At 37.4% G+C, this 27218-nt stretch overlaps 1 protein-coding gene across 5 annotated transcripts in view; it reads right to left on the bottom strand.

The window, feature by feature from the left end:
* The window catches only part of PRKDC (protein kinase, DNA-activated, catalytic subunit), a 241412-nt gene that overhangs the window by 125059 nt on the left and 89135 nt on the right, over window positions 1–27218 (bottom strand). For all 5 annotated transcript variants that reach the window (XM_028118983.2, XM_028118984.2, XM_088022831.1 and 2 more), the window contains exons 37-42: window positions 18516–18701; window positions 18024–18128; window positions 16796–16963; window positions 14996–15123; window positions 3494–3701; window positions 503–681 (exon numbers count right to left, since the gene is read on the bottom strand). In XM_028118983.2, coding sequence (XP_027974784.1) covers window positions 503–681; window positions 3494–3701; window positions 14996–15123; window positions 16796–16963; window positions 18024–18128; window positions 18516–18701 — 974 coding nt within the window. The remainder of the gene's footprint in view (window positions 1–502; window positions 682–3493; window positions 3702–14995; window positions 15124–16795; window positions 16964–18023; window positions 18129–18515; window positions 18702–27218) is intronic.

Raw genomic sequence — 27218 nt, 5'->3', positions numbered from 1 at the left:
GATATGCAAAATGAGATATAGCAATGTCTGCATTCAATATTCACTAAGAGGGAACTTCATTAGAAGGTCAGTTTTAGAGAAAATGTATTCGATTACTTTGTATTTTATAGAATACCTGCTTGAACATACCTGCCATTCCTTTCATTTCAAATTGCAGTCGGGAAAAAAAATACTTTCATATTGTAAATCACACCATTAAAAATATATCAAGCTATTAAGGGAGGGAAAATGGTAGGAAAAAAACAATAATAACAGAAAAAAGTTTTACTCCTTGTAAAAGATGAGTATAGGATAAAACATGCCACCCAATAACCTGCTACATTAAAGTCTAAGTAGTTTGTACATAAGAAAAAAAACCAAGAAAACTATAAAAACTGGTATTTAAAACTTAACCATTTATTCACATTATATGCAAGCATAAAAATATATGCATCAAAAATATTAATGAATCAAATACAACAAATCATATACAATCAAGTAACAAAGTTAACTAAAACCTTACTTGATAAGTGTCTTTGTAAGTTCATTTCCTTCTGTAACACATGAGCCGTTGAAAACTTGATTAATTTTAGATTCTTTCGAGTGAACATCCTCTTTTGAAAGACGAGAATACATCACATGTAGCATTTTATAATAGCCCATCTTCTTGGTGATTTGAGTATCAAAGATAGATTCATTTAGCTAAGAAAAGGTAACAGATGATTATCTTTGGTCTTACCAAACATGAAAAATAGTTTATTGAATATATTATTCAATTAAATAAATATATTTAACACTCAATGCTCTTTACATAAAAGTAATTTTAACATAGATACTGAATCACTTCAATAGGAGACCACCCAAGATCAGGAACACAGGTATAAATATTTATGTGTTATACTGAGTGTGGCAGGAAGTAATGCAGAATGTCCAAATAGTAAACTTAGGACATGAGTATAGGGCTTTTGCACAAAATCTTATCGAAGGCATGACAATAGCAGGTGAAACTTCAATGTATTAAAAAACAAAATTTTCAACTATTTACAGTAGTTTCTAAAGATACCACATCTTAATCCCTAGAACCTGTGAATGCAATCTCATAAGGCAGGAAAGGACTTTTCGAATGTGATTAAGGATCTTGAGATAAGGAGACAATTCTGGGTTGTTCCTGTGGGCCATAAATGAAACCACATGTAATCTTGTAAGAAGACAGAGAGAGGGATGAGACATACAGGAAAAGGCAATCTGATGACAGAATTAGAGGCCAGAATGATGTAGCCACATACTGAGGAATGCCAGTAGCCACCAGAAGCTGGAGGAGGCAAGGAGTGGATATTCAGGGCCACTGGGGCAAGCGTAGCCATGACAAAACCATAAATTCAGCTCAGTGAAAATAATTTTGGACTTCTGGCCTCCAAAACTGGGAAAGAATAAATTTCTGGTGTTCTAAGCCACCAAGCTTATGGTAATTTGTTACTGAAGATGCAGGAAACTAATAACACATTCTGGTATCAAGAGTTGGATCTGCTCTAACAAATAGATGATAAGTAGAGCCTAAAATAAATTTGCCATGCAAGACAGAAAAAGTCAACTGCCTATAGTGACTGCTAGTAGAAATACCAACACTGAACGCATTGCTGGTGAGGACTCAGAAGGAAATGAAAAGCATGGCAGAAAAAGCTAAAACTCTTACAGAACATCTCAATCATCATAAACACATTTTTGGTAGAAATTGGATGTTAAAGTAGTTGCCAGTGAGGTCTCAAAAGGAAATACGTAATGTATTTTTGGAAACTGGAGGAAAGAGGATCCTTGTTTTACAGTGGCAGAAAACTTAGCTGAGTAAGTGTTCTATAGTTACACACAAAACAGAATTTGTAAGCCATGTACTTGAATATTTAGCTGAGAAAATTTCCAAGCAAATTTGTTGAAGGTGCTGCCTGCTTTCTTCGTTGCTGCTTATAATACAATGTGAGGTGCAAGAAATAAATTGAGTTAAGAACTACTGAGCAAAAAGAACCAAAATGTGATGACTTGAGAAATTCTCAGCTTACCCAGATGGTAAAAGATGCTAACATTAGGTAAAAGATGCTCTAACATTCACTGTTAGAAAAGTGGCTCTGGAGAGAAGAACAAGGACTTGAGCTAGTGCTGAAGAAATTAAGCATGGTACTCATGGATGCCCTCAACCATTTCAGCAGAATCAGGAACAGAGATGCCATTATCCATCAAAGATCTGTGGAGGACTCTCTTATCTAATGGAGTAAACCTCCAAGACACAAATAGGAGAGCTTTATAGTTTTCGAGAACGTCATACCAGAAGGAACACCACCAGCTTGGACTGAAAGGGACAGAGACAAAATGAAATGGGGGAAAAGAAAAGGCTCTTGTACTCCCTGAATTCTACAGGCAAGAAACAGATTGATAAAACTACTCAGCTGCAAATATATGCTACCCTTCAAGAAAAAAGAATGACTCCAAAAACGGAGCCTTTGGTCCAGAGGGCAGAACATTAAGCCACAAAGCATTATTCCCGGGTCTCGAAACCTAACAGAATTTGCCTGCCTGGACCTTGAAAGTGCTATGGAACACTAACTTCTTTCTTACTTCATTTTCTCCTTTTTGGAACAGGAATGAATATAATAGTCATCCCAACTGTTGAACCACTGTCTTCTGGAAACAAATTATTTGTCTTCTAGTTTCACAGGTCCACAAATGGAAAGAACTTTGCCCCATAACAGATCACACCCATATCTGATTCATTATGATTTAAATGATGAAAGTTAGGACTCTGAACTGATGACATTCAGACACAATTTTGGACTTAAAAGTTGATGAGGTAATGCATTTAGACTTTGGGGGATATGGGATGGGATAAATGTATTTTGCAAATGGGAATATTTGGTGCAGGCGGCCTGTATTCAGCTGAATAATATCCCCTTACAAATACCCATGTTTTAATCACTGGAACCATGAATGTTACCTTATATGATAAAAAAGGATTATACAGACAAAATCAAGTAAAGAGATGGGGAGATTATTCACATGGGTCCTAAATGCAATCATATGTTTATAAGAGGGAGGCAGAGAGCAATTAGACAGAAGAGGAGGAGGCAATGTGACCATAGAAGCAAAGAGAGGAGTGATCCGGCCACAAGCCAAGGAATGCTGGCAGCCACCAAAAGCGGGAAGAGGCAAAGAACGTATTTGCCCCTCGGGCCTCTGGAGCCTTGCAACACCCTGACTGAAGCCCAAGGATGCTGATTTCTGGCCTACAGAACTATAAGAGAATAAATTTCTGATGTTCTAAGCCACATTGGTGGTAATTTGTTACAGCACCCTCAGGAACCTAATGCAGAACCCATGTAAATACAGATTGTTATCAAACTGTTGAGGTAACACTCCTTGAGCACTAAAGATCCTCTGAGTGAACACACTGAAATTTTTAAGGACACCAATCAAGGAGATTTGTCAATTCTTAGTAATATTAAATTTAATAATAGATGTACAATACCTTCGTAAATCTAGACTTCAACACATCAACGGCATCCACTACAATTTTGCTGAAGAATTCTCTCAAAGCACTCAGGCTACAATGCCACAAAAGGGTGAGAAGGGAGCGATCTACAAAAGCTTGGCGAGTAACATTTGAGAGTAGGTCGTCCCTCTTGAACATTCTGTACACCCTTTCCAAAAGGGCTAATTGTGTGACACATGAACTCCTAAGAAAAAAAGAAAATTATATGAACATCCCTGCTTTGAACAAATATTTTACGAGTGCCTACCCACATAACAAGCAAAATAAACACCAATGATTATAAATAACTTTAAAGATTATTATATATAAAAACCATGAAATACAAGAAGCATTTGTACATGAACCATATTATTGTACTCATCCCCAGAAATCTTCATGCCAAATTTAGGCATTAAGAAGAACTGTTTTCATTTACTTTTAAATCTGGTTTCTTTAGAAAACATCTGGAAGGCTTTGGGATAGTCTCAGGCCTGAAGATGATCACAGTACCAGAATCTGAAACTCAGGAGTTATAATTTAAAAATTCTAGTCTCTTCCTAGTAACAAACTGACATTCCTATCTCCTATACAGAGAAATATTCATCTGGCCCTTTATACTCTCATCTGGAATATAAGATAGTTGAATGATCATCTATAAGATTTTGTGTATAAACCAAGAATACAGTTAGTTTCCTCACCTACAAAAATATGAGGTTAAGACTCAATGATCATTAAAATCCTTTTCTAGTTCTAAAATCCTGATACTCAGTAGTTAAATATTAACCAGGGCAAAAATGTTCAATTTAGAAGGTAATTCAGTCATAAAATTTTAAGGCTCAGATCACTACCAGATGCTACATGGGCTTCTGTAATATTTATTTGGGCACTATCTTAGATTTAAATTCTTTTGAGGAGCTTCCTGATAGTGAGCACAGCAGAGATGCACAGCCCTAAAACTCTTACAGAGAAAGCTAAGAGGAGGAGGAGGAAAAGAAAAAGAGCAAAATCTGATTATAAAAACGGGCCAGAAGATAGTTTACTAAAAATAAATGCAAATGAGCTTTAAATATATGAATATATGCTCTATTTCATTCGTAACGAGAAATATAAATGAAAGTAACACTGAGAAATTCTTTCTCACCTATCAAATTGGAAAAAATCACAATATACTCTACTGGCAAGACTATGATGAAATAGACACTCTTGTACAGGGTCAAGGGAATGCAAAAAATTATAGCCTCCAAATAAGGGATGCGGTGAAAGCTGGCAAAATTACAAATGCATTTACCTTTTGAATTATGTTTTGGAATCCATGCTAAAGATATTGGCAAGGAAGGAGAGGAAAAGATGGCAGAGGAGTAGGGGAACTTATTCAAACTGATCCCCTAAATTGAGCTGGATATCTACCAGACCACTCTGATCACCCACAAAATCAGCATGAGATGTAAGAAGATATATCTGAATCTCTACAAACAGAATATTGCAGGCAGTTGGTTTCGAGGTATGATCTGGGGAGCTGTGATTCTGCGGGCAGATATCGGGAGATAAATGGAAGGGGGAGGGAGCCTTCCAGATCCTGCACCATCCATGCATGTAGGCCTCTGGTGCTGGGAACGGGGCACAGACTCACAGACTGGTAGAGGTGGGGAAAGGACTTTAGGGCAGCCCTCTGGACTGAAACCTGGACTGGTGGGGCCACATGTGAGAACTGGGGGTGGCTGGTGGTTTTAGAAGCACAAAGGGCAGAGACGTGCCTCGACTTGGAAAGGAGAGCTGGGAGCACTGCTGAGGGGCGCACAACTCACGACACTGCAGTTTTTAGCAGCACAGACAGAAATGGAAATAGCGTGGCCTGGAGAGCTCACTGAAGAACAGACTGCGATCTCTCTGTTCTAAGGCAGAGTGTTGGAAATGGTCTCTTCTGCTCTGACTCTCGGAAGAGACGTGGAAAGCCGCCAGGGAAAGCCACCAGAGAACAAAAGCCCCCAAAAAACGGTTTTCACTGAGCCCATTCCCCCCCTGCCACAGGGGGCAGGGCAACTGTGCCTAAACAGGGTTGCCTGAGTAACTGCACGACAGGTCCCTCCCCTGGAAGACAGGCTGGGAGAACAAAGGGTAACAATCCTAAGGCCCCTATAAAACAGGTGCATCTCACTTGGGTTGTGGTGAATAATTTGGACTCTCTATATTCCCTCAACCACCCCTCAATAGAATGACTAGGAGGATGCCCCAAAATAGGAATGACTCAGAGAATGTGACTTCTGCCACAGATTTACAAATGAATAGAGATATAAGCAAGATGTCGGAAATGGACTTCAGTTATAAAGATGATAGCTAGAATGGAGAAATCGATTAATGGCAACATAGAGTCCCTAAGGGCAGAAATGAGAGCTGAACTGGTAGAACTTAAAAAATACTATCAATGAGATCCAATCTAATCTAGAAACTCTAACAGCGAGAGTAAATAAGGCAGAAGAAAGAATTAGTGATCTGGAAGACAAATTGATAGAAAAGAAGGAAAAAGAGGAGACCTGGGAGAAACAGCTTAAAATCCATGAAAACAGAATTAGAGAAATAAGTGATGCCATGAAACATTCCAATGTCAGAATTATTGGGATCCCTGAGGGGGCGGAGAGAGAGAGAGGACAAGATATATTTGAGCAAATCGTACCTGAGAACTTCCCTAATCTGGGGAATGAAACAAACATTCGCATCCTAGAGGCAGAGAGGACCCCTCCCAATATCAAGGAAAATAGACCAACGCCCCCCGGCATGTAATAGTAAAACTTGCAATTTAGAACCAAGGAAACCATCTTAAGGTCAGTTAGGGGGAAGAGATTCCTTATGTACATGGGGAGGAACATCAGAGCAACATCATACCTATCCACAGACACCTGGCAAGCCAGAAAGGGCTGGCAAGACATATTCAGGGTATTAAATGAGAAGAACATGCAGCCAAGAATACTTTATCCGGCAAGGCTGTCATTTAGAATGGATGGAGAGATGCAGAGATTCCAACACTGGCAGAAACTGAAAGAATATGTGACCATTAAGATGGCCCCGCAAGAAATATTAAGGGGGGTTCTACAAAAGGAGAGAGACCCCAAGAGTGATATAGAATAGAAATTTACAGAGACAATCTATAGAAACAAGGACTTCACAGGCAACATGATGACAATAAATTCGTATCTTTCAATAATCACTCCAAACATGAATGGCATAAATGTACCCATAAAAAGGCACAGGGTTGCAGACTGGATAAAAAGACAGGACCCATCCATATGCTGTCTACAAGAGACTCATTTTGAACCTAAAGATACATCCACACTGAAAGTGAAGGGATGGAGATCCATCTTCCATGCCAATGGACCTCAAAAGAAAGCTGGGGTAGCAATTCTCGTATCAGACAAATTAGATTTTAAGCTAAAGACTGTAGTTAGAGACACAGAAGGACACTACATCATTCTTAAAGGGTCTATCCAATGAGAAGATCTAACAATTGTAAATATCTATGCCCCCAACATGGGAGCAGCCATCTACATAAGCCAACTTAACCAAAATAAAGAATCATATTGATAACAATACGTTAATTGTAGACCTCAATACTCCACTCTCAGCAATAGACAAATCATCTAAGCAGAAAATCAACAAAGAAACAAGAACTTTGAATGACACGCTGGACCAGATGGACCTCATAGATATATACAGAACATTCCACCCTAAAACAACAGAGTACTCATTCTTCTCGACCACACATGGAACTTTCTGCAGAATAGACCACATACTGGGCCACAAATCAGGTCTCAACAGATACCAAAAGATTGAGATTATTCATGCATATTCCAGACCATAATGCTTTGAAAATGGAACTCAATCACAAGAAAAACTTTGGAAGAAATTCAAACACTTGGAAGCCAAAGACCACTCTGCTAAAGAATGTTTGGGTCAACCAGGAAATCAAAGAAGAACTTAAACAATTCATGGAAACCAAAGAGAAAGAAAACACATCAGTCCAAAACCTATGGGATAGTGCAAAGGCGGTCTTAAAGGGGAAATACATAGCCATCCAAGCCTCACTAAAAAAAATAGAAAAATCCCGAATTCACCAACTAACTTTACACCTTAAAGAACTAGAGAAAAAGCAACAAATGATGCCTAAGCCACACATGAGAAGAGAAATAATTCAGATTAGAGCAGAGATCAATGAATTAGAAAGCAGAAACACAGTAGATCAGATCAACGAAACCAGAAGCTGGTTCTTTGAAAGAAGATCTCCCATAAGATCAATAAACCACTGGACAGACTTATCCAGAAGAAAAGAGAAAGGACCCAAATTAATAAAATTATGAATGAAAGGGGAGAGATCACGACTAACAACAATGAAACAGAAAAAAATTATTAGAAATTATTACCAACAACTATATGCTAATATTGAGGAACCGGGAAGAAATGGATGCCTTTGAATGAGAGCAAGATGGCGGAGGAGTAGCAGACCAAAATTTCATCTGGTCCAAGGAATTCAGCTGGATAGGGATCAAACCATTCTGAACATCTACAAATTCAACAGGAGATCGAAGAAAAGAATAGCAGCAGTTCTACGAACAGAAGAGCAACCACTTTTTGGAAGGTAGGACGTGTGGAGAAGTGAATCCGAGGCAATATTTCGGAAGACAGACCCCGGAGGCAGGAAGCTGGCTACCGGCAAGTGATAAAGCAGAAGAGCACAAAATTGGAACTTTTAGAAGTCTGCTCCACTGAGGGATGTCACTCCAGTGGCTAAGCGGGGGTGGAACCCTTGCTGGGACAGTGTGGTCTCAGGATCCTCAGGGTCACAGAAAGACCGGGGGTGCCTGAGTGTGGCAGAGCTCCCAGGTAGCAGAGTGGGGAAGGTGACTGCAAAGACGGAGCCAAGAAGTAGGCTCTCAGCTCAGTACTTCCATAAACTGTGATCTGCGGCACAGTCGGGCCACTACTCTTCCAGCAGGGACCCAACAAGCGGCAGAGTTGGGGAGACTGCCCTTCCTCCTCGGGGAGGAGTGGCGTGGGAGTGCACCACAGGAATCTGCTGGGTTTGGAGACTCCAAACGGGGACCTGTGCCTGAGACAGAAATGCTCGGTCACAGGCCGGGTGAGCACAGTGTGTGGCTGGAGACCGGAGAGACAGGAGTGATTGACTGCTTTTCTCTGGGGACTCACTGAGGAGCGGGGCCCTGAATTCTCGTCCTCCAAAGCTGTACAGAAAGTTGTATAAAAGCTACCGAGAGCAAACCCAAGCAGATTACTTAGCCTGGTCCCTGGCAAGGGCTGGTCAATTCTGCCTCGGGCAAAGACATTTGAGAATCACTGCAACAGGCCCCTCCCGCAGATCAGCAAGAACAGCCAGCCAAGACCAGGTTTACCAATCAACGAGAACAGTAGAATCCAGCACTAGGGGAATACAGCACATAGAATTCATGGCTTTTTTCCTGATGATTCTTTAGTCTTCAAAGTTAACATTCAGAATTTTTTTTTCTATTTTTTTTTGAATTTTTCTTTTTCCCTTTTTCAACCATCTTATCAATCCCTTTTTTAAAAATCTTTTTCATTTTTAGTCATATTCTATCCCTTCATTATAGTTAACCTTATTTTTTGTGTATATATAAATTGTTTTCTTTTTAAAATTCTGGGATACAGTTTCTTCTAACAGACCAAAATATACCCTAAATCTCTAGTGTATGGGCTTTGTTCTGGTCTCCTGCCTGATCACATTTTCTCTTTTTTTTTAAATTTCTTTCCTTTCTTTTTTCAACCAACTTCCTATCTTATCAATTCCTTTTATAAAATCTTTTATAATTTTCATCTTTACAGTCATATTCCACCCCTTCATCATACTAACCATTATTTTTGTACATATATAAGTTTTTTCTTTATTTAAAATTTTGGGAGGCACTTTCTTCTAACAGACCAAAATATGCCCCAAATCTAGTGTGTGATCAGATCATACTGATCTATGCACCAGCCTGATCATATTTATTCATATTCTGTTTTTTTTCTTTCTTTTCCTTTCTTTCCCCCTGGTTTCGGGGCTCTTCTGATTTGTTTAGTGCATATTTTTCTGGGGTCTCTGTTACCCTGTTAGCATTTTGTTCACTCATTCATCTATTCTCCTCTAGACAAAATGACAAGATAGAAAAACTCACCTCAAAAAAAAAGAACAAGAGGCAGTACTGACTGCTAGGGATCTAATCAATACGACATTAGTAAGATGGTGGTACTAGAGTTCAGAATGACGATTATAAAGATTACTAGCTGGGCTTGAAAAAAGCATGGAAGTTACTAGAGACACACTTCCTGGAGAAATAAAAAACTAAAACATAACCGAAATCAGTCAAAATCAAAAAGGCTACTAATAAGGTGCAATAAAAAATGTAAGCTCTAAATGCTAGGATAAATGAGGCAGAAGAGAGAATTAGTGATATAGAAGACCAAATAATGGAGAATAAAGAAGCTGAGAAAAAGAGATAAACAACTACTGGATCACGAGGGCAGAATTCAAGAAATAAGTGATACCATAAGATGAAACAATATTAGAATAATGGGATCCCAGAAGAAGAAGAAAGAGAGGGGCAGACAGTATATTGGAGCAAATTATAGCAGAGAACTTCCCTAATTTGGGGAAGGAAACAGGCACCAAAATCCAGGAGGCACAGAGAACCCCCCTCAAAATCAATAAAAATAGGTCAACACCCCAACAACTAATAGTAAAACTTACAAGTCTCAGAGACAAAGAGAAAATCCTGAAAGCAGCTCGGGACAAGAGCTCTATAACCTACAATGGTAGAAACATTAGATTGGCAGCAGACATATCCAAAGAGACCCAGCAGGCCAGAAAGGACTGGCATGATATATTCAGAGCAGTAAATGAGAAAAATATGTGGCCAAGAATACTATATCCAGTCAGGCTGTCACTGAAAATAGAGGGAGAGTTAAAAAGCTTCCAGGACAAACAATAACTAAAAGAATTTGGAAACACCAAACCAGCTCTACAAGAAATACTGAAATGGGTCCTCTAGGCAAAGAGAGAGCCTAAAAGTAACATAGACCAGAAAGGAACATGGACAATATACAGTAACAGTCACCTTACAGGCAATACAACGGCACTAAATTCATATCTTTCAATACTTACCCTGAATGTAAAAGGGTTAAATGCCCCAATCAAAAGACACAGGCTATCAGACTGGATAAAAAAACAAGCCCCACTGATATGCTGTCTGCAAGAGACTCATTTTAGACCCAAAGACACCCCCACATTGAAAGTGAGGGGGTGGAAAACCATTTACCATGCTAACGGACACCAAAAGAAAGCTAGGGTGGCAATCCTTGTATCAGAGAAATTAGATTTTAAACAAAAGACTATAATAAGAGATGAGGAAGGACACTATATTCTACTTAAAGGGTCTATCCAACAAGAAGATCTAACAATTGTAAATATCTATGTCCCTAACATGGGAGCAGCCAATTATATAAGCCAATTAATAACAAAATCAAAGAAACACATCGACAATAATACAATAATAGTAGGGGACTTTAACACCCCTCCATGACTGAAATGGACAGATCATCTAAGCAAAAGATCAACAAGGAAATAAAGACTTTAAATGACACACTCGACCAAATGGACTTCACAGATACATTCAGAACATGTCATTCCAAAGCAACAGAATACACATTCTTCTCTAGGGCCCATGGAACATTCTCCAGAATAGATCACATCCTAGGTCACAAATCAGGTCTCAACCGGTACCAAAAGATTGGGATCATTCCCTGCATATTTTCAGACCACAATGCTTTGAAACTGGAACTCAATCACAAGAGGAAAGTTGCAAGAACTCAAAATACATGGAGGCTAAAGAGCATCCTACTAAAAAATGAATGGGTCAACCAGGAAATTAAAGAAGGATTAAAAAAATTCATGGAAACCAATGAAAATGAAAACAGAACTGCTCAAAATCTTGGGATGCAGCAAAGGCAGTCCTAAGAGGAACGTATATAGCAATACAAGCCTTTCTCAAGAAAGAAGAAAGGTCTCAAATACACAAATACACAACCTAACCCTACATCTAAAGGAGCTGGAGAAAAAACAGCAAATAAAGCCTAAACCCAGCAGGAGAAGAGAAATAATAAAGATGAGAGCAGAAATCAATGAAATAGAAACCAAAAGAACAGTAGAACAGATCAAGGAAACTAGGAGCTGGTTCTTTGAAAGAATTAACAAGATTGATAAACCCCTGGCCAGACTTATCAAAAAGAAAACAGAAATGACCCAAATGAATAAAATCATGAATGAAAGAGGAGAGATCACAACCAACACCAAAGAAATACAAACAATTATAAGAACATATTATGAGCAACTCTATGCCAGCAAATTAGATAATCTGGAAGAAATGGATACATTCTTAGAGATATATAAACTACCAAAACTGAACCAGAAATAAACAGAAAACCTGAACAGACCTATCACCACTAAGGAAATTGAAGCAGTTATCAAAAATCTCCCAACAAACAAAGAGTCCAGGACCAGATGGCTTCCCAAGCGAATTCTAGCAAACATTTAAAGAAGAATTAATACCTATTCTTCTGAAACTGTTCCAAGAAATAGAAATGGAAGGAAAACTTCCATACTCATTTTATGACACCAGCATTACACCTTGATTGCAAAACCAAAGACCCTATCAAAAAGGAGAATTACAGACAAATATCCCTGATGAACGTGGATGCAAAAATGCTCACCAAAATACTAGCCAATAGGATCCAACAGTACATTAAAAGGATTATTTACTACGACCAAATGGGATTTATTCCTGGGCTGCAAGGTTGGTTCAACATTGGCAAATCAATGTGATACGATATATTAATAAAAAAAAGAACAAGAACCATATGATCCCCTCAATAGATGCAGAAAAAGCATTTGACAAAGTACTGCATCCTTTCTTGATTAAAACTCTTCAGAGTATAGGGATAGAGGGTACATACCTCAATATCATAAAAGCCATCTATGAAAAACCCACAGTGAATATCATTCTCAACGGGGAAAAACTGAGAGCTTTTCCCCTAAGGTTAGGAACATGGACAGAAGCAAGACTCTTAAATATAGTTCATTATATAGTTATGACTTCCAAATCCTGTAAATATTTTACATTTTCAAAAACAAAATTAGATCAAAAGGCAAAAGATAAACAATTTCTATTTCTGAAAATTAACTAAAATAAACCTAATTGGTTTAATAACCACATATTGAAAAATAATTTACCAAGGGATTTTAGAACATAAACTTTCACTGTGTATCAGAGTATATTCTAAGTAAGTTATAATTAAAATGAAAATTTTAAACTGCACACACACAAAAAAGTATTGCTGGAATTGTTATAGGGACTGCGTTAAATTTACACAACTTAACTGCCATGTTAACAATACTGAATCTTCAAATTCATGAACATGGCGTGTCTCTCCATTTATTTAAATCTTTAATTTTTGATTTCCTCAGCAATGGGCTATAAGTTTTAGTGTACAAGTCTTGCCATTCTTTCATTAAATTTATTCTTAAGTACTTTGTTCTTTTTGGTGATATTATGAATGCATTATATTTTTAATTATAGTTTTACATGTTTTCTGCTCATATATAGAAAAAGAACTGATTTTTTAACATTGATACTGTATCCTACAAATTTTCTATAATTATTTATTAGTTCTAATAGCTTTCTGTAGATCTTTAGGATTTTCTACCTCATGCCATCTGTGAATAGAGAGTTTTGGGGCATCTGAGTGTCAGTTGAACTTCTGATTCTTGATCTCGGCTAGGTGATGGTCTCAGGATCATGGGATTGAGCCCCACGTCAGGCTCTGCACTCAGCTAGGAGTCTGCTTGGGCTTCTCTCCCTCTCTCTACCCTGCCCCATTCCACCCGCCCCACTCAATCCCACCCCACTCCCCCACATATTGCATACATGCTCTCTCTCCCTCTCTCAAAAAAAAAAAAAAAAATTGAATTTGCTCCTTTTTTTCCAATTTGGTTGCCTTTTATTTCTTTCTTTTGCCTGACTGCACTGGCTAGAACCTCCAGTTCTGAACTCCAGGAAGTTCAACTGACTGAGCCACCCAGGTGCCCCAAAACTGCATGTTGAATTGAAAAGGGCAGATGCCCTTGCCTTGTTCACAGACTTAGGAGGAAAACATTCAGTCTTTTACTATTAAATATTTTGTTGGCTGTTGGTTTTCCATAGATAACCTTTTGTCCTTTTTATCATGAATGGATGTTGGATCTTGTCGCAAATTTATCTATATCTACTGAAATGATAATGTGGTTTTGTCCTTTAGTCTTTTAATATAGTATATACTATTAATTGATTCTCAGATGCTAAAGTAGTTTTGCATTCCTAGGACAAATCCCCCAATTGACATTGTAGAATATATATATGTTGTTGGATTTGATTTTTTAATATATTTTTGGAAAAATTTTGTGTCTATATTCATGAAGGATATTGGTCTACAAGTTTCTTGCAATGATTCTGTCTTGCTTTGTTATCCTGTAACTCCACAGGATAAGCTGGGAAGTATTCCTTTCTCCTCTATTTTCTGAAAAGTTTATGAAAGGTTGGTCTTATTTCTTCTTTAAATATCTGATGAAAATTCACCAGGGAAGCTATCTGGATCTGGGCTTTCCTTTGTAAGATTTTAAATGAGTAATTCTATTTATTTATTTATTAAAGGTATACTCAGATTTTCTATTTCTTCTTGAGTCAGTTTTGGTCATGATCTCAGGGTCGTGAGATCAAGCCCACATGGGGCTCTGTACTGGGCATGGAGCCTGCTTAAGATTCTCTCTCTGTCTGCCTGTGCCCCCACCCCAAGAAAACGGATGAACATATGGGAAGAGAGAAAAGAAAAAAAGGAGAGAGAGAAACACACCATAAGAGACTCTTAACAATAGAGAGCAAACTGAGGGTTGATGAAGGAATGTGGGGGATGGGCTAGATGGGTAATATTTATCAAAAAGGGCACTTGTGATGAGCACTGGGTGTTGGAAGTCATAAATCACTGAATTCTACTCCAGAAACCAATAATGCACTGTATGTTAACTAAAATTAAAAAAAAAAACAAAAAAAGAATTAGAGGTGAAATGACATGTCATCAGGGTTCTTTATTTCAGTAACTACAGCACAAAAGAAAAGAGGCTAAAATAGGGTTGATTAGGCTGGAAAATGCTTAATGTGTGTTTGATCTAGATGTTCAGTTACAGTCTTACCTTTTAGCTTTGCATATGTTTGAAACTTTCATAATAAAAAAAAGTTTGAAACTTTCACAATAAGTCTTTTTTTCTCCATCAAGAAAAACAAAATAAAATTGAGTTGTAAGAGTTGACTGCAATTGCCCTCAACTTTTTTTGGAACAGAGAAGATAATTCCCCACAGAAATAAAAAGTATATGGTGTCTCCGGTCCCAGACGAGAATAGAATGACTTACTTTCTGGCAATCTTTTTGAAAGTAGATTGAAATAATTCTTCCATAACATGTTGCTGTTCCCGACAAAGAATTTCCGTCATCAACTGCAACAATACAGGACTTTGAGATAATTCCAATGCATCTAGAAACTAGAAAAAAAAATAATTTTCTTGGGTCTTTATTTTTGTTTTGTTCTTACCAGTAATAACAAAATGGAAAATTAAAACCAGGTTTCACAGAGAAGTAACAAATGCTAACACTTGCCATTTCTGCAGCTACAGTGGATGCCTGGCATATAATGACATTTGCTAAATATTTGAGTTTTGATTCTCTTAAGGTTTTGCAGATGTTTTTTCTCTTACAGCGGTCAGGATCTTCTGAAAGATATGATTCCAGGTTCTGAAATTCCACGATGATGTGACTTTACTGAGGTCTTTGTCTTCACCATTCCAGGTACTCTGGGTTTTTTTTTTATTTTGGAGACATGTCTTTTCCACACCATCTTCACTGCACAGCAGCTGTTCTAGGCTGTTCATATAATGTCCTCTACTCCCCCATTTTCTACCTTGATGTCTGTTTGTTCTACTTTCTAGGAAATAGCCTCAATTTTATCTTCTGTTTTGTGTATTTTTTTGAAATTTTGCTTTTATATATTTAATTTCCAAGAGCACTTATTTGTTCTACTTCATGGACACAATACCTTCTCTCATCTCTGAAACTACTCTTACAGTTTCTTTGATGTTCTCACCTCCTATCTCCCTTTGTTGACTCAGTTCCCTCTGAGTTCCTTTTTCCTATTGGTTTACATCTTTTAAGGTTGGAAGCTTCCTTCAAATGTTCAGTGACTGTACTTATATTTACATTAGCACAATTACATTAAGAGAAAGTACCGAAGATCTATGTAGAATCTTTGTGGATGCTATAACCATTAGGTAACAGACTGCCTGGGAAAGAGGATGCTTAGATGGCACCTACATAATGGTGTCACCCCATCAATGACCTGCTGATTACAGGAATGCACCATTCACAAAAGGTGACTGGCAAGCTAGAGGCAGCATGTACCCTGAGCACTGAGAGTGGCACCACCAAGCTCTTTCCCCAGAAACTACACTCAGCATCTCAGCATCAAGCCACCATAGCTTTGAACTGTTGTCTTTGAGCATCTGTGCTATATCTCAATTTATTCTGTGTACCTGTTAGCAAGATGTATCCTTTGGTATCAAATGGGCCTAAGAGAGGATATTTTTTGGGTCTGGGAATGCTCAAAAAATTTCCATACAAATTAATGGTAATTGCTTCTTTGCTTTATGCCATTTTGGCTTACAAAAGTTTTCACAGAAATGTTCCACTTCTAGATAGCAGGGGAAACCTGTATATAGTTGCTATAAATAACAATAATCTAGTATTGTATGGAAAAACAAATAATCTACCACCTTGTTTAAGCCACTGGTATTTTAGAGATCTTCATCTATATATTAAATAATATAGGTGATAATCACTAGATGTTTCTCAAATAACCACTACTTTATTCTATTTCTTAGCTCTTTTTGGCATTAATTTTCAAAATTTATACATTATGCATAGAATATTTCACAATGTTTTTCTGCATAAAAGATTTCAATTTAAAATGGGAGGGAATGAATTCCAAAGGATTTAGATATGCATCTGCTTCCACAGCTACCCAGCTTTCAAAATGAATTGAACTGAATTCTTAAAGTTACAATACATCTCTGACTCTGAATATTTCACTTACTTCTTTTCATCAAGATATGTAACAGAAAAACAATGTTTTAACTTCACTTGGTACTACTAAAAACTAACCTTCTTCATGCAGTCTACATAATTATTGTACCGCAGAGTTCCTGGGGGAAATTCTTCAGACTTCATGGGGAAATTAGAAACGATAAGCTTTTCAAGGACATGCTTAAGGTCCTCAAGACTGCCTCCAGTAAGACTGGTGAAGAATGGAAGAAGAATTACAGCCTGACCCTGTGGGAGCAATGCAGACATAATGAAATTGCACCAGTCAGGTCTTATGAATCCTATAGAATAAATAAAATTACTGCTTTCTTAAGGCTTTGCAAATAAAGCATTGTGTGGATTCAATGAATGACTTCAGAATACCTTCTAGATTACACTGAAAGCCAACCTGAACACAATACTGTATCTCGGCTTCTACTCTAGAGGCCAGCGGGCCAACTCAGGGCTATACGTGTAATTAAATAGGACACTGTATGATGATGCTGTGTGATTTCTCCTTCTACAAATACAGACTCTAATACAGATACACTGGATAAGTGTATGGTATGGAAAGAGCATACTGAACAACCTATGGGAAAATTTATAAATATTTCTCACAGAGCTAATTCAGAACTTTATAACGAGAGTAAAACTAGATGATATTTCTTATCTCCCTTGCATGGCAAGAAAGTTCCCAGGCTCCCTCATACTGAGGAATGAGAAATTTGATTAACCACAGAACAGAAAATTCCAAAGAAATATCCTTATGGTCTACTAAAAAGACATTTTTCATTAAGGCCATATTTTATTAGAACATAAAATCTAATTATTATAGGACTTTAAAATTATAATATTAAGTTCTTGACTCTAAAAATTACCAATACATTTATTAATAGATGACTGAGTAATAGTTTAAATTCTGTCATTCACTAAGACAGCAATTCTCAAAAAAGCCAATTTGAACCACACATATGAAAAGACAAATATTAATTCTTCTAAGTATGGGAAAATCATCGTGATTATATTTATCTTTTGGAGAGACATAAAAAAGTATGCGCAGATCAAATAATATGATGCCAGGGGTATCTTTCAAGGGTAGGGGTGGCTGCATAGTTGAAACAGACATGCCCATAGACAGATGGCTATTGAGGCTGAGTGACAGGTACACAAGGATCATGTAATCTCTGCTTTTGAATATGTGTGAAATTTTCCATAATAAAAAACAGAACACATCACAAATATGTAAAATTATAAAATGGGAAAATAATGGAGAATGTAATCTGAAAGAAAAATCTTTTTCATCACTTACCTTTAAATGTAAACCCAACTTTGAATCAGCAAGTAGACTAGCATATGTTGTAAAGACTTCAGGGAACGCACTGTGATTTGTATTAAAAGATACAGATGAATCAATCTAAAGGAGAGGAAATAAAACATGATATATTTCTATATTATGCCTCTAATTTCCTTTAACACATTTTCTAAGTTTTTTAATTTCAGAAATAATCTAGAAATTTGTTCTTCGGCTTCAACAACATTTTAACAATTCTTGTTCTGAAATATTTTAAATCTATCTGCTAAGACAATGCATGTAAAGACACTAAAAAGGTAAAGTACAGGAAAGGATAATGAGTATAAATGATAATAATGGAAAAAGTATAAAATGTAAGGTAATCAGCAAATGTCCAGTGAAAATATTTTTTCTTATCAAACCAATGAGCTTAAGAAATCTCCAACACATTTTTAAAGATAAAACTTACAGTGTCCAAAAAAACTTCTTTTTTAAGGTTTCTCAAGGTACCTGCAAAATTTTGGCCAGTAAGGTCAGCACTGCTGTTTTACTTTCAGGAGTAGAATCTTTGGCCCACCAGGAGTCCCACTTCTTCCAGTTGTGCAGAATTTTACTCGCAAGTTTCAGTCCTTGGTGTTTCTGGCTGGCTCGATCCCTGAAGCTCTGATCTAACATACCATTCAGAACGGTGCTTACCTGAAATAAGTGTATGGTACTTGAAGAAAAATCCTCAATATCAAGACTGATGGATATATAACAAAATCTACTTTCAGTTCAAAGCTATTCTTGGAAAATAAAGATGCTATTTCTTAAGAGCTATTTATTTCATAACTCCTCAAATTTGAGAAGAAAAACTTAACAAGTAAATTTTCCCACAAAAGCATAAGGTGGTCTCCTTTATGAAATCATGTTCATCCTATTGCTTATTTTCTTAGTTGGGAGCATTCTCGATGAGAGGAAGTATTAACTCTCCTCTGTTATACAGGCACATGCACAGAAGCATATACACATGCTTGCACACACACACACATTTCCTGTCCCAACACCTTTCCAGTAGCTGACATCCTAATTTTGTTAGATTTATATTCAATATTCTTATCATTATGACAATGCAATCATTTTTACACAACATTCTGATCTCCCTGAAGTATTAACTTATCTGCTTTCTTTGCTGTTTTCAATGTGCCTATCATTATTTGCCATCAAACTCTCCCCAATTAATGAAATCACCTCAAGACATCTAAACACATCAGGAAGTTTATCAGCTCCATCTCAGTGGCAACATAGTTCCCATGCTGGAATGTCTGTGATCACTGCCCTCTGGGTGTCACTTCAGCACCCTCCAGGAGAATAGTCCCCTTCTCTGTGTTTGATTCCCAGATCCAACATTTTCCTCTTTCTTGGCTGACTGATGAGAGTGCATAGGAGATAAGATTCCTTTGAAATCTGGCACATCTGAAACATCTGCATTCAACTCTCACACATGACTGACAGTCTGGCCAGATTCAGAACTCTAGGTTGGAAACTTCTTTGCTGAACTGTGAAAGGAATTAGGCTTAGTCTTCTAGTGTCCACTCTGCAGTTGCAAAGACAAACGGCATCTGCTTTCTTGATTCTTTAAAATGTTATCAGGTTGTCTCTTGCAGAAACTTTTTAGAATCTTTTCTCATGGTGAAGCCCCTGGGGTTCTGAACTGTCAAGAAATTTGCTCCATGTAAGGCTGCTTTCATACACTGTGCTGGATACTCAATGGCCCTTTCCCATCTGGAAGCGCAAGGCCTTCATTTCTGGGACATTCTCTTGAGGGCCTGTCTTCCCCCTGAGGAGGAGGTCCTGGTGCTGGACCTTATCAGTGGATCCCAAGTTTCATCATGTTTTCTCTATTACTTTCTGTTTTGTCTTTTTACTTTATTCTCTGGGAGAGTACCTAAATTTTATCTCCAAACCCATTTCATTTTTAATTTCTGATGCCTATGCTTAATTCTCAAATGTTCTTTTTTGTTCAGTGTTCTTTTCAGTAGCAATTCTTATTTCGTCAATAAGCTGTCTTCTCTCATTTCTGTGGTTTTCTCTTTACACTTCCATCTCACTGAATAGTCTCTGTGTCAAATAGCTTTTTACCTGCTTATCCCTTTTAGAATCCATTTCCTCGGTGCCTGGTGCTCCCTGGCTGTTGGCACATATTGAGGAACTGACTAAAAGTACTGTGCAGTGGCGAGGTCACTGGCAATAAGGATCACTGAAGGTTGGCTGGGCAATGATGACACTTAATCTTCATTTTCTCTTAGGCTTGTCAAAATATTCTGATATCCTGCCTGAAGGTATTATACCTAACCAACCATATTCTGGGAGCCAAACTTGGGGAAGAGAGCTAAAAGCCTTAAAGTTCAGAATTCAGGGAGGCTTTCACTTAACTTCCTTGTTTCAAAAAAGTATTTCTACACCAAAGATATACAAAGGATCATAAAAGACCATTATGAACAATTATTCACCAACAAATTGGACAGCCTAGAAAAAAATTGATAAGTTCCTAGAAATATACAACATACCAGGCTTGAATCTTGAGGAGATAATTTGAACAGACCAATTAATAGTAAGGAGGTTGAATCAGTAATCAAAAACCTCAACAAACAAGAGTTCAGGACCAGATGGCTTCACTGTGAATCCTACCAAACATTTAAGGAAGAACTAAGACCAATCCTCAAATTCTTCTAAAAAAACTAGAAGACAAGTCAACACTTCCACACTCATTCCATGAGGCCAGCATTACCCTGATACCAAAACCAGACAAGGAAACTACAAGAAAATTACAGGGAAATATCTCTGATGAACAAAGATGCAAAACTCCTCAACAAAACATCAGCATATCAAATTCAACAATACATTAAAAGGATCATATACCATGATCAAGTGGGGTTTATTTCAGGGATGCCAGGATGGTTCAACATCTGCAAATCAATTACCATGATACACCACATTAACAAAATAAAGGATAAAAATCATAGGAACATCTTAATAGATACAGAAAAAACATTTGATAAAATTCAACAACCATTCATGATAAAAACTCAACACATCGGGTACAGACGGAACATACTTCAACATAATAAAAGCCATATATGATAAATGCACAGCTGACATCACACTTGATACTGAAAAACTGAGAGCTTTTTCCCTATATCAGGAACAAGAAAAGGATGTCCACTCTTACCACTTTTATTCACCATAGTATTGGAAGTCCTAGCCATAGCAATCAGACAAGAAAAAGAAAAAAAAGCATCAAAAACAGAAGGGAAGAAGTAACACTGTCTGTTTGCAGATGGCATGATATTATACATAGGAAACCCTGAAGACTCCACCAAAAAACTATTAAAACTAATCAATAAATTCAGTAAAGTTGCAGGACACAAAATCCATATACAAAAATCTGTTGCATTTCTATACACTAATAACCAACTATCAGAAAGTGAAATTAAGAAAACAATCCCATTTACAATTGCATCAAATAGAATAAAATAGCTAGGAATAAATTAAACCAAGGAGATTAAAAACCTGTGTGATGAAAACTAGAAGACACTGATGAAAAAAACTGAAGATGCAAATAACTGGAAGGATATCCTGTAATCATGGAATAGAGTAATTAATATTGCCAAAATGTTGGTATTATCCAAAGCAATCTACAGATTCAATACAATCCCTATCAAAATTCCAATGGAATTTTTCATAGAAATAGAACAAGCAATCCTAAAATTTGTATGGAACCACAAAAGACCCTGAATAATCAAAGCAATCCTGAGAAAGAACAACAAAGCTGGAGGGATTATGCTTCCTGATTTCATGCTATATTATGTCAAAGTAATCAAAACAATAGAGTATTGGCATAAAAATAGAAACATAGATCAATGGAACAGAATGGAGAGCCCAGAAATGAACACATGCAAGGAGCCAAGAATATACAATGATGAAGGACAAAGAAGCCAAGAATATACAATGGAGAAAGGATAGCCTCTTCAATAAATGGTAGTGGGAAAACTGGACAGCAACATGCAAAAGAATGAAACTTGAAATCTATTTTACACCATACACAAAAATCAACTCAAAATGTATTAAAGACTTGAACTTAAGACCTGAAGCCATAAAATTCCTTGAGGGATAAGCTCCTTGACATTGGTCTTACAATGATTGTTTTTTGGATTTCACACCAAAAGCAAAGGCTACAATAGTAAAAATAAACAAGTGGAACGACATCAAACTAAAAAGCTTCTGCACAGCAAAAGAAATCACCAACAAAATGAAAAGGCAAGCTAGAAAATGGCAGAAAATATCTGTAAATCTTGTATCTGATAAGGGGTTAATATCCAAAATATATGAAGGACTCATACAACTCAACAGCAAAAAAAATCAAACAATCTAATTTAAAAATGGGCAGAGGAACTGAATAGACATTTTCCCAAAGAAGACAGGTAGTCAAAAGGTACATGAAAAGGTGCTCAACATCACTAATCATCAGGAATATGCAAATCGAAACCATAGTGAGACATCATCTCATACCTGTAAGAACAACTAGCATCAAAAAGACAAAAGTGTTGGTAAGGAAGTGAAGAAAAGGGAACTCTTGTGCACTGTTACTGGGAGTGCAAACTGGTGCAGCCACTATGGAATACAGTGTGGCAGTCCTTCCAAAAATTAAAAACAGAAGTACCACATGGTCTGGCAATTCCACTTCTGGGTATTTATCTGAAGAATAGGAGATCACTATCTAAAAAATATATTTGCAACCCTCTGTTCATTGCAACATTATGTACAATAGCCAAAGACATGGAAACAAAGTGTCCATCAACAGATGAATAAGGATGTGGTACATACATATACAATGAAATTTTTTCAGCCATTATAAAGAAGAAAATTCTGCCAATTGTCACAACATAGATTTGATCCTGACAACATTATGCTAAGTGAAATGGATCCTACAGAGAAAGTTAAATACTGTATATCATTTATACATGGAATCTAAAAAATCAAACTCATAGGGAACAGACTGATGCTTGCTAGAGGCAGGGGATGCCAAGTTGGGCAAAATGAATGAAAGTGGTCAAAGGTACAACTTCCAGTTATAAGATAATTAAGTTCTGGAGATGTAAATTACAGCATGGTGACTAAAGTTAACAATTTGTATCACATATTTGAAAAGTGCTGATGTGCTTGAAAGTTCTCATTGCATGGAAAAAATTTTATCAATATAAGGTGATGAACATTAACTAAACTTATCACAGTAATCATTCTGTATGATTACCAAATTTGATTAAATCAAATCAGCATGTTGTACACCTAAAACTTACAAAATGTTATATATCAATTATATGTCCATAAATTTGGAAAAAAGAAAAAGAATATTCATTCATGTGAATGGTTATAAAATAAAGAAAATCAGTAGTTTTCTGATATACCACATCCTTGAAAAGAAAATAAAAAGGTGGGGAGCCTGGGTGGCTTGGTCAGTTAAGAGTGATTCTTTTTTTTTTTTAATTTTTTATTGTTATGTTAATCACCATATATTACATCATTAGTTTTTGGTGCAGTGTTCCATGATTCATTGTTTGTTCATAACACCCAGTGCTCCATGCAGAACGTGCCCTCCTCAATACCCATCACCAGGCTAACCCATCCCCCTACCCCCCTCCCCTCTAGAAACCTCAGTTTGTTTTTCAGAGTCCATCATCTCTCATGGTTCGTCTCCCCCTCTGACATACTCCCCTTTACTTCCTCTCCTGTTATCTTCTTCTTTTTCTTTTTTCTTAAAATATGTTGCGTTATTTGTTTCAGAAGTACAGATCTGTGATTCAACAGTCTTGCACAATTCACAGCGCTCACCATAGCACATACCCTCCCCAATGTCTATCACCCAGCCACCCCATCCCTCCCACCCCCAAACACTCCAGTAACACTCAGTTTGTTTCCTAGGATTAAGAATTCCTCATATCAGTGAGGTCATGTGATACATGTCTTTCTCTGATTGACTTATTTCACTCAGCATAACACCCTCCAGTTCCATCCACGTCATTGCAAATGGCAAGATCTCATTCCTTTTGATGGCTGCATAATATTCCATTGTGTATATATACCATTTCTTCTTTAGCCATTCATGTCGATGGACATCTTGGCTCTTTCCACAGTTTGGCTATTGTGGACATTGCTGCTATAAACATTGGGGTACACGTACCCCTTCGGGTCCCTACATTTGTATCTTTGTGGTAAATACCCAGTAGTGCAATGGCTGGATCGTATGGTAGCTCTATTTTCAACTGTTTGAGGAACCTCCATACTGTTTTCCAGAGGGGTTGCACCAGCTTGCATTCCCACCAACAGTGTAGGAGGGTTCCCCTTTCTCCACATCCCCGCCAACATCTGTTGTTCCCTGACTTGTTAATTTTAGCCATTCTGACGGGTGTGAGGTGGTATCTCATTGAGGTTTTGATTTGGATTTCCCTGATGCCGAGCGATGTTGAGCACTTTTTCATGTGCCTGTTGGCCATTTGGATGTCTTCTTTGGAGAAATGTCTGTTCATGTCTTCTGCCCATTTCTTGATTGGATTATTTGTTCTTTGGATGTTGAGTTTGATAAGTTCTTTATAGATTTTGGATACTAGCCCTTTATCTGATATGTCATTTGCAAATATTTTCTCCCATTCTGTCGATTGTCTTTTGGTTTTGTGGACTGTTTCTTTTGCTGTGCAAAAGCTTTTTATCTTGATGAAATCCCAACAGTTCATTTTTGCCCTGGCTTCCCGTGCCTTTGGCGATGTTTCTAGGAAGAAGTTGCTGCGGCTAAGGTCGAAAAGGTTGCTACCTGTGTTCTCCTTTAGGATTTGGATGGACTCCTGTCTCACGTTTAGGTCTTTCAACCATTTGGAGTCTATTTTTGTGTGTGGTGTAAGGAAATGGTCCAGTTTCATTCTTCTGCATGTGGCTGTCCAATTTTCCCAACACCATTTGTTGAAGAGACTGTCTTTTTGCCATTGGACATTCTTTCCTGCTTTGTCAAAAATAAGTTAACCATAGAGTTGAGGGTCCATTTCTGGGCTCTCGATTCTGTTCCATTGATCTATATGTCTGTTTTTGTGCCAGTACCATACTGTCTTGATGATGACAGCTTTGTAATAGAGCTGGAAGTCTGGAATTGTGATGCCGCCAGCTTTGCTTTTCTTTTTCAGTATTCCTCTGGCTATTCGGGGTCTCTTCTGGTTCCATACAAATTTCAGGATTATTTGTTCCATTTCTTTGAAAAAAGTGGATGGTATTTTGATGGGGATTGCACTGAATGTGTAGATTGCTCTAGGTAGCATTGACATCTTCACAATGTTGATTCTCCCAATCCATGAGCATGGAACGTTTTTCCATTTCTTTGTGTCTTCTTCAATTTCTTTCATGAGTATTTTATAGTTTTCTGAGTATAGATCCTTTGCCTCTTTGGTTAGATTTATTCCTAGGTATCTAATGGTTTTGGGTGCAATTGTAAATGGGATAGACTCCTTGATTTGTCTCTCTTCTGTCTTGTTGTTGGTGTATAGGAATGCCACTGATTTCTGTGCATTGATTTTATATCCTGCTACTTTACTGAATTCCTGTATGAGTTCTAGGAGTTTTGGGGTGGAGTCTTTTGGGTTTTCCACATAGAGTATCATATCATCTGCAAAGAGTGAGAGTTTGACTTCCTCTTTGCCGATTTGGATGCCTTTGATTTCTTTTTGTTGTCTGATTGCTGTGGCTAGGACTTCTAATACTATGTTGAATAGCAGTGGTGAGAGTGGACATCCCTGCCACGTTCCTGACGTTAGGGGAAAAGCTCTCAGACTTTCCCCATTGAGAATGATATTCGCTGTAGGTTTTTCATAGATGGCTTTTATGATATTGAGGTATGTACCCTCTATCCCTATACTCTGAAGAGTTTTGATCAAGAAAGGATGTTGTACTTTGTCAAATGCTTTTTCTGCATCTATTGAGAGGATCATATGATTCTTGTTCTTTCTTTTGTTAATGTATTGTATCACGTTGATTGATTTGCGGACGGTGAACCAGCCTTGCAGCCCAGGAATAAATCCCATTTGGTCATGGTGAATAATCCTTTTAATGTACTGTTCGATCCTATTGGCTAGTATTTTGGTGAGAATTTTTGCGTCCATGTTCATCAAAGATATTGGTCTGTAATTCTCTTTTTTGATGGGGTCTTTGTCTGGTTTTGGGATCAAGGTAATGGTGGCCTCATAAAATGAGTTTGGAAGTTTCCCTTCCATTTCTATTTTTTGGAACAGTTTCAGGAGAATAGGTATTAATTCTTCTTGAAATGTCTGATAGAATTCCCCTGGGAAGCCATCTGGCCCTGGGCTTTTGTTTCTTGGGAGATTTTTGATGACTGTTTCAATTTCCTTAGTGGTTATAGGTCTGTTCAGGTTTTCTATTTCTTCCTGGTTCAATTTTGGTGGTTGATACATCTCTAGGAATGCATCCATTTCTTCCAGGTTATCTAATTTGCTGGCATAGAGTTGCTCATAATATGTTCTTATAATTGTTTGTATTTCTTTGGTGTTGGTTGTGATCTCTCCTCTTTCATTCATGATTTTGTTGATTTGGGTCATTTCTCTTTTCTTTTGGATCAGTCTGGCCAGGGGTTTATCAATCTTGTTAATTCTTTCAAAGAACCAGCTCCTAGTTTCGTTGATCTGTTCTACTGTTCTTTTGGTTTCTAGTTCATTGATATCTGCTCTCATCTTTATGATTTCTCTTCTCCTGCTGGGTTTAGGCTTTATTGGCTGTTCTTTCTCCAGCTCCTTTAGGTGTAGGGTTAGGTTGTGTATTTGAGACCTTTCTTGTTTCTTGAGAAAGGCTTGTATTGCTATATACTTTCCTCTCAGGACTGCCTTTGCTGTATCCCAAAGATTTTGAACAGTTGTGTTTTCATTTTCATTGGTTTCCATGAATTTTTTTAATTCTTCTTTAATTTCCTGGTTGACCCATTCATTCTTTAGTGGGATGCTCTTTAGCCTCCATGTATTTGAGTTCTTTCCGACTTTCCTCTTGTGGTTGAGTTCTAGTTTCAAACCATTGTGGTCTGAAAATATACAGGGAATGATCCCAATCTTTTGGTACCGATTGAGACCTGATTTGTGACCTAGGATGTGATCAATTCTGGAGAATGTTCCATGGGCACTAGAGAAG

The sequence above is a fragment of the Eumetopias jubatus genome, unplaced genomic scaffold, assembly GCF_037043125.1.
Source record: "Eumetopias jubatus isolate StellerSeaLion01/CBP00866 unplaced genomic scaffold, mEumJub1_p1.0 scaffold_4, whole genome shotgun sequence".
Lineage (NCBI taxonomy): Eukaryota > Metazoa > Chordata > Mammalia > Carnivora > Otariidae > Eumetopias > Eumetopias jubatus.
The sequence above is the reverse complement of the archived record's forward strand: the minus strand, read 5'-3'. Positions and strand labels throughout refer to the sequence as shown.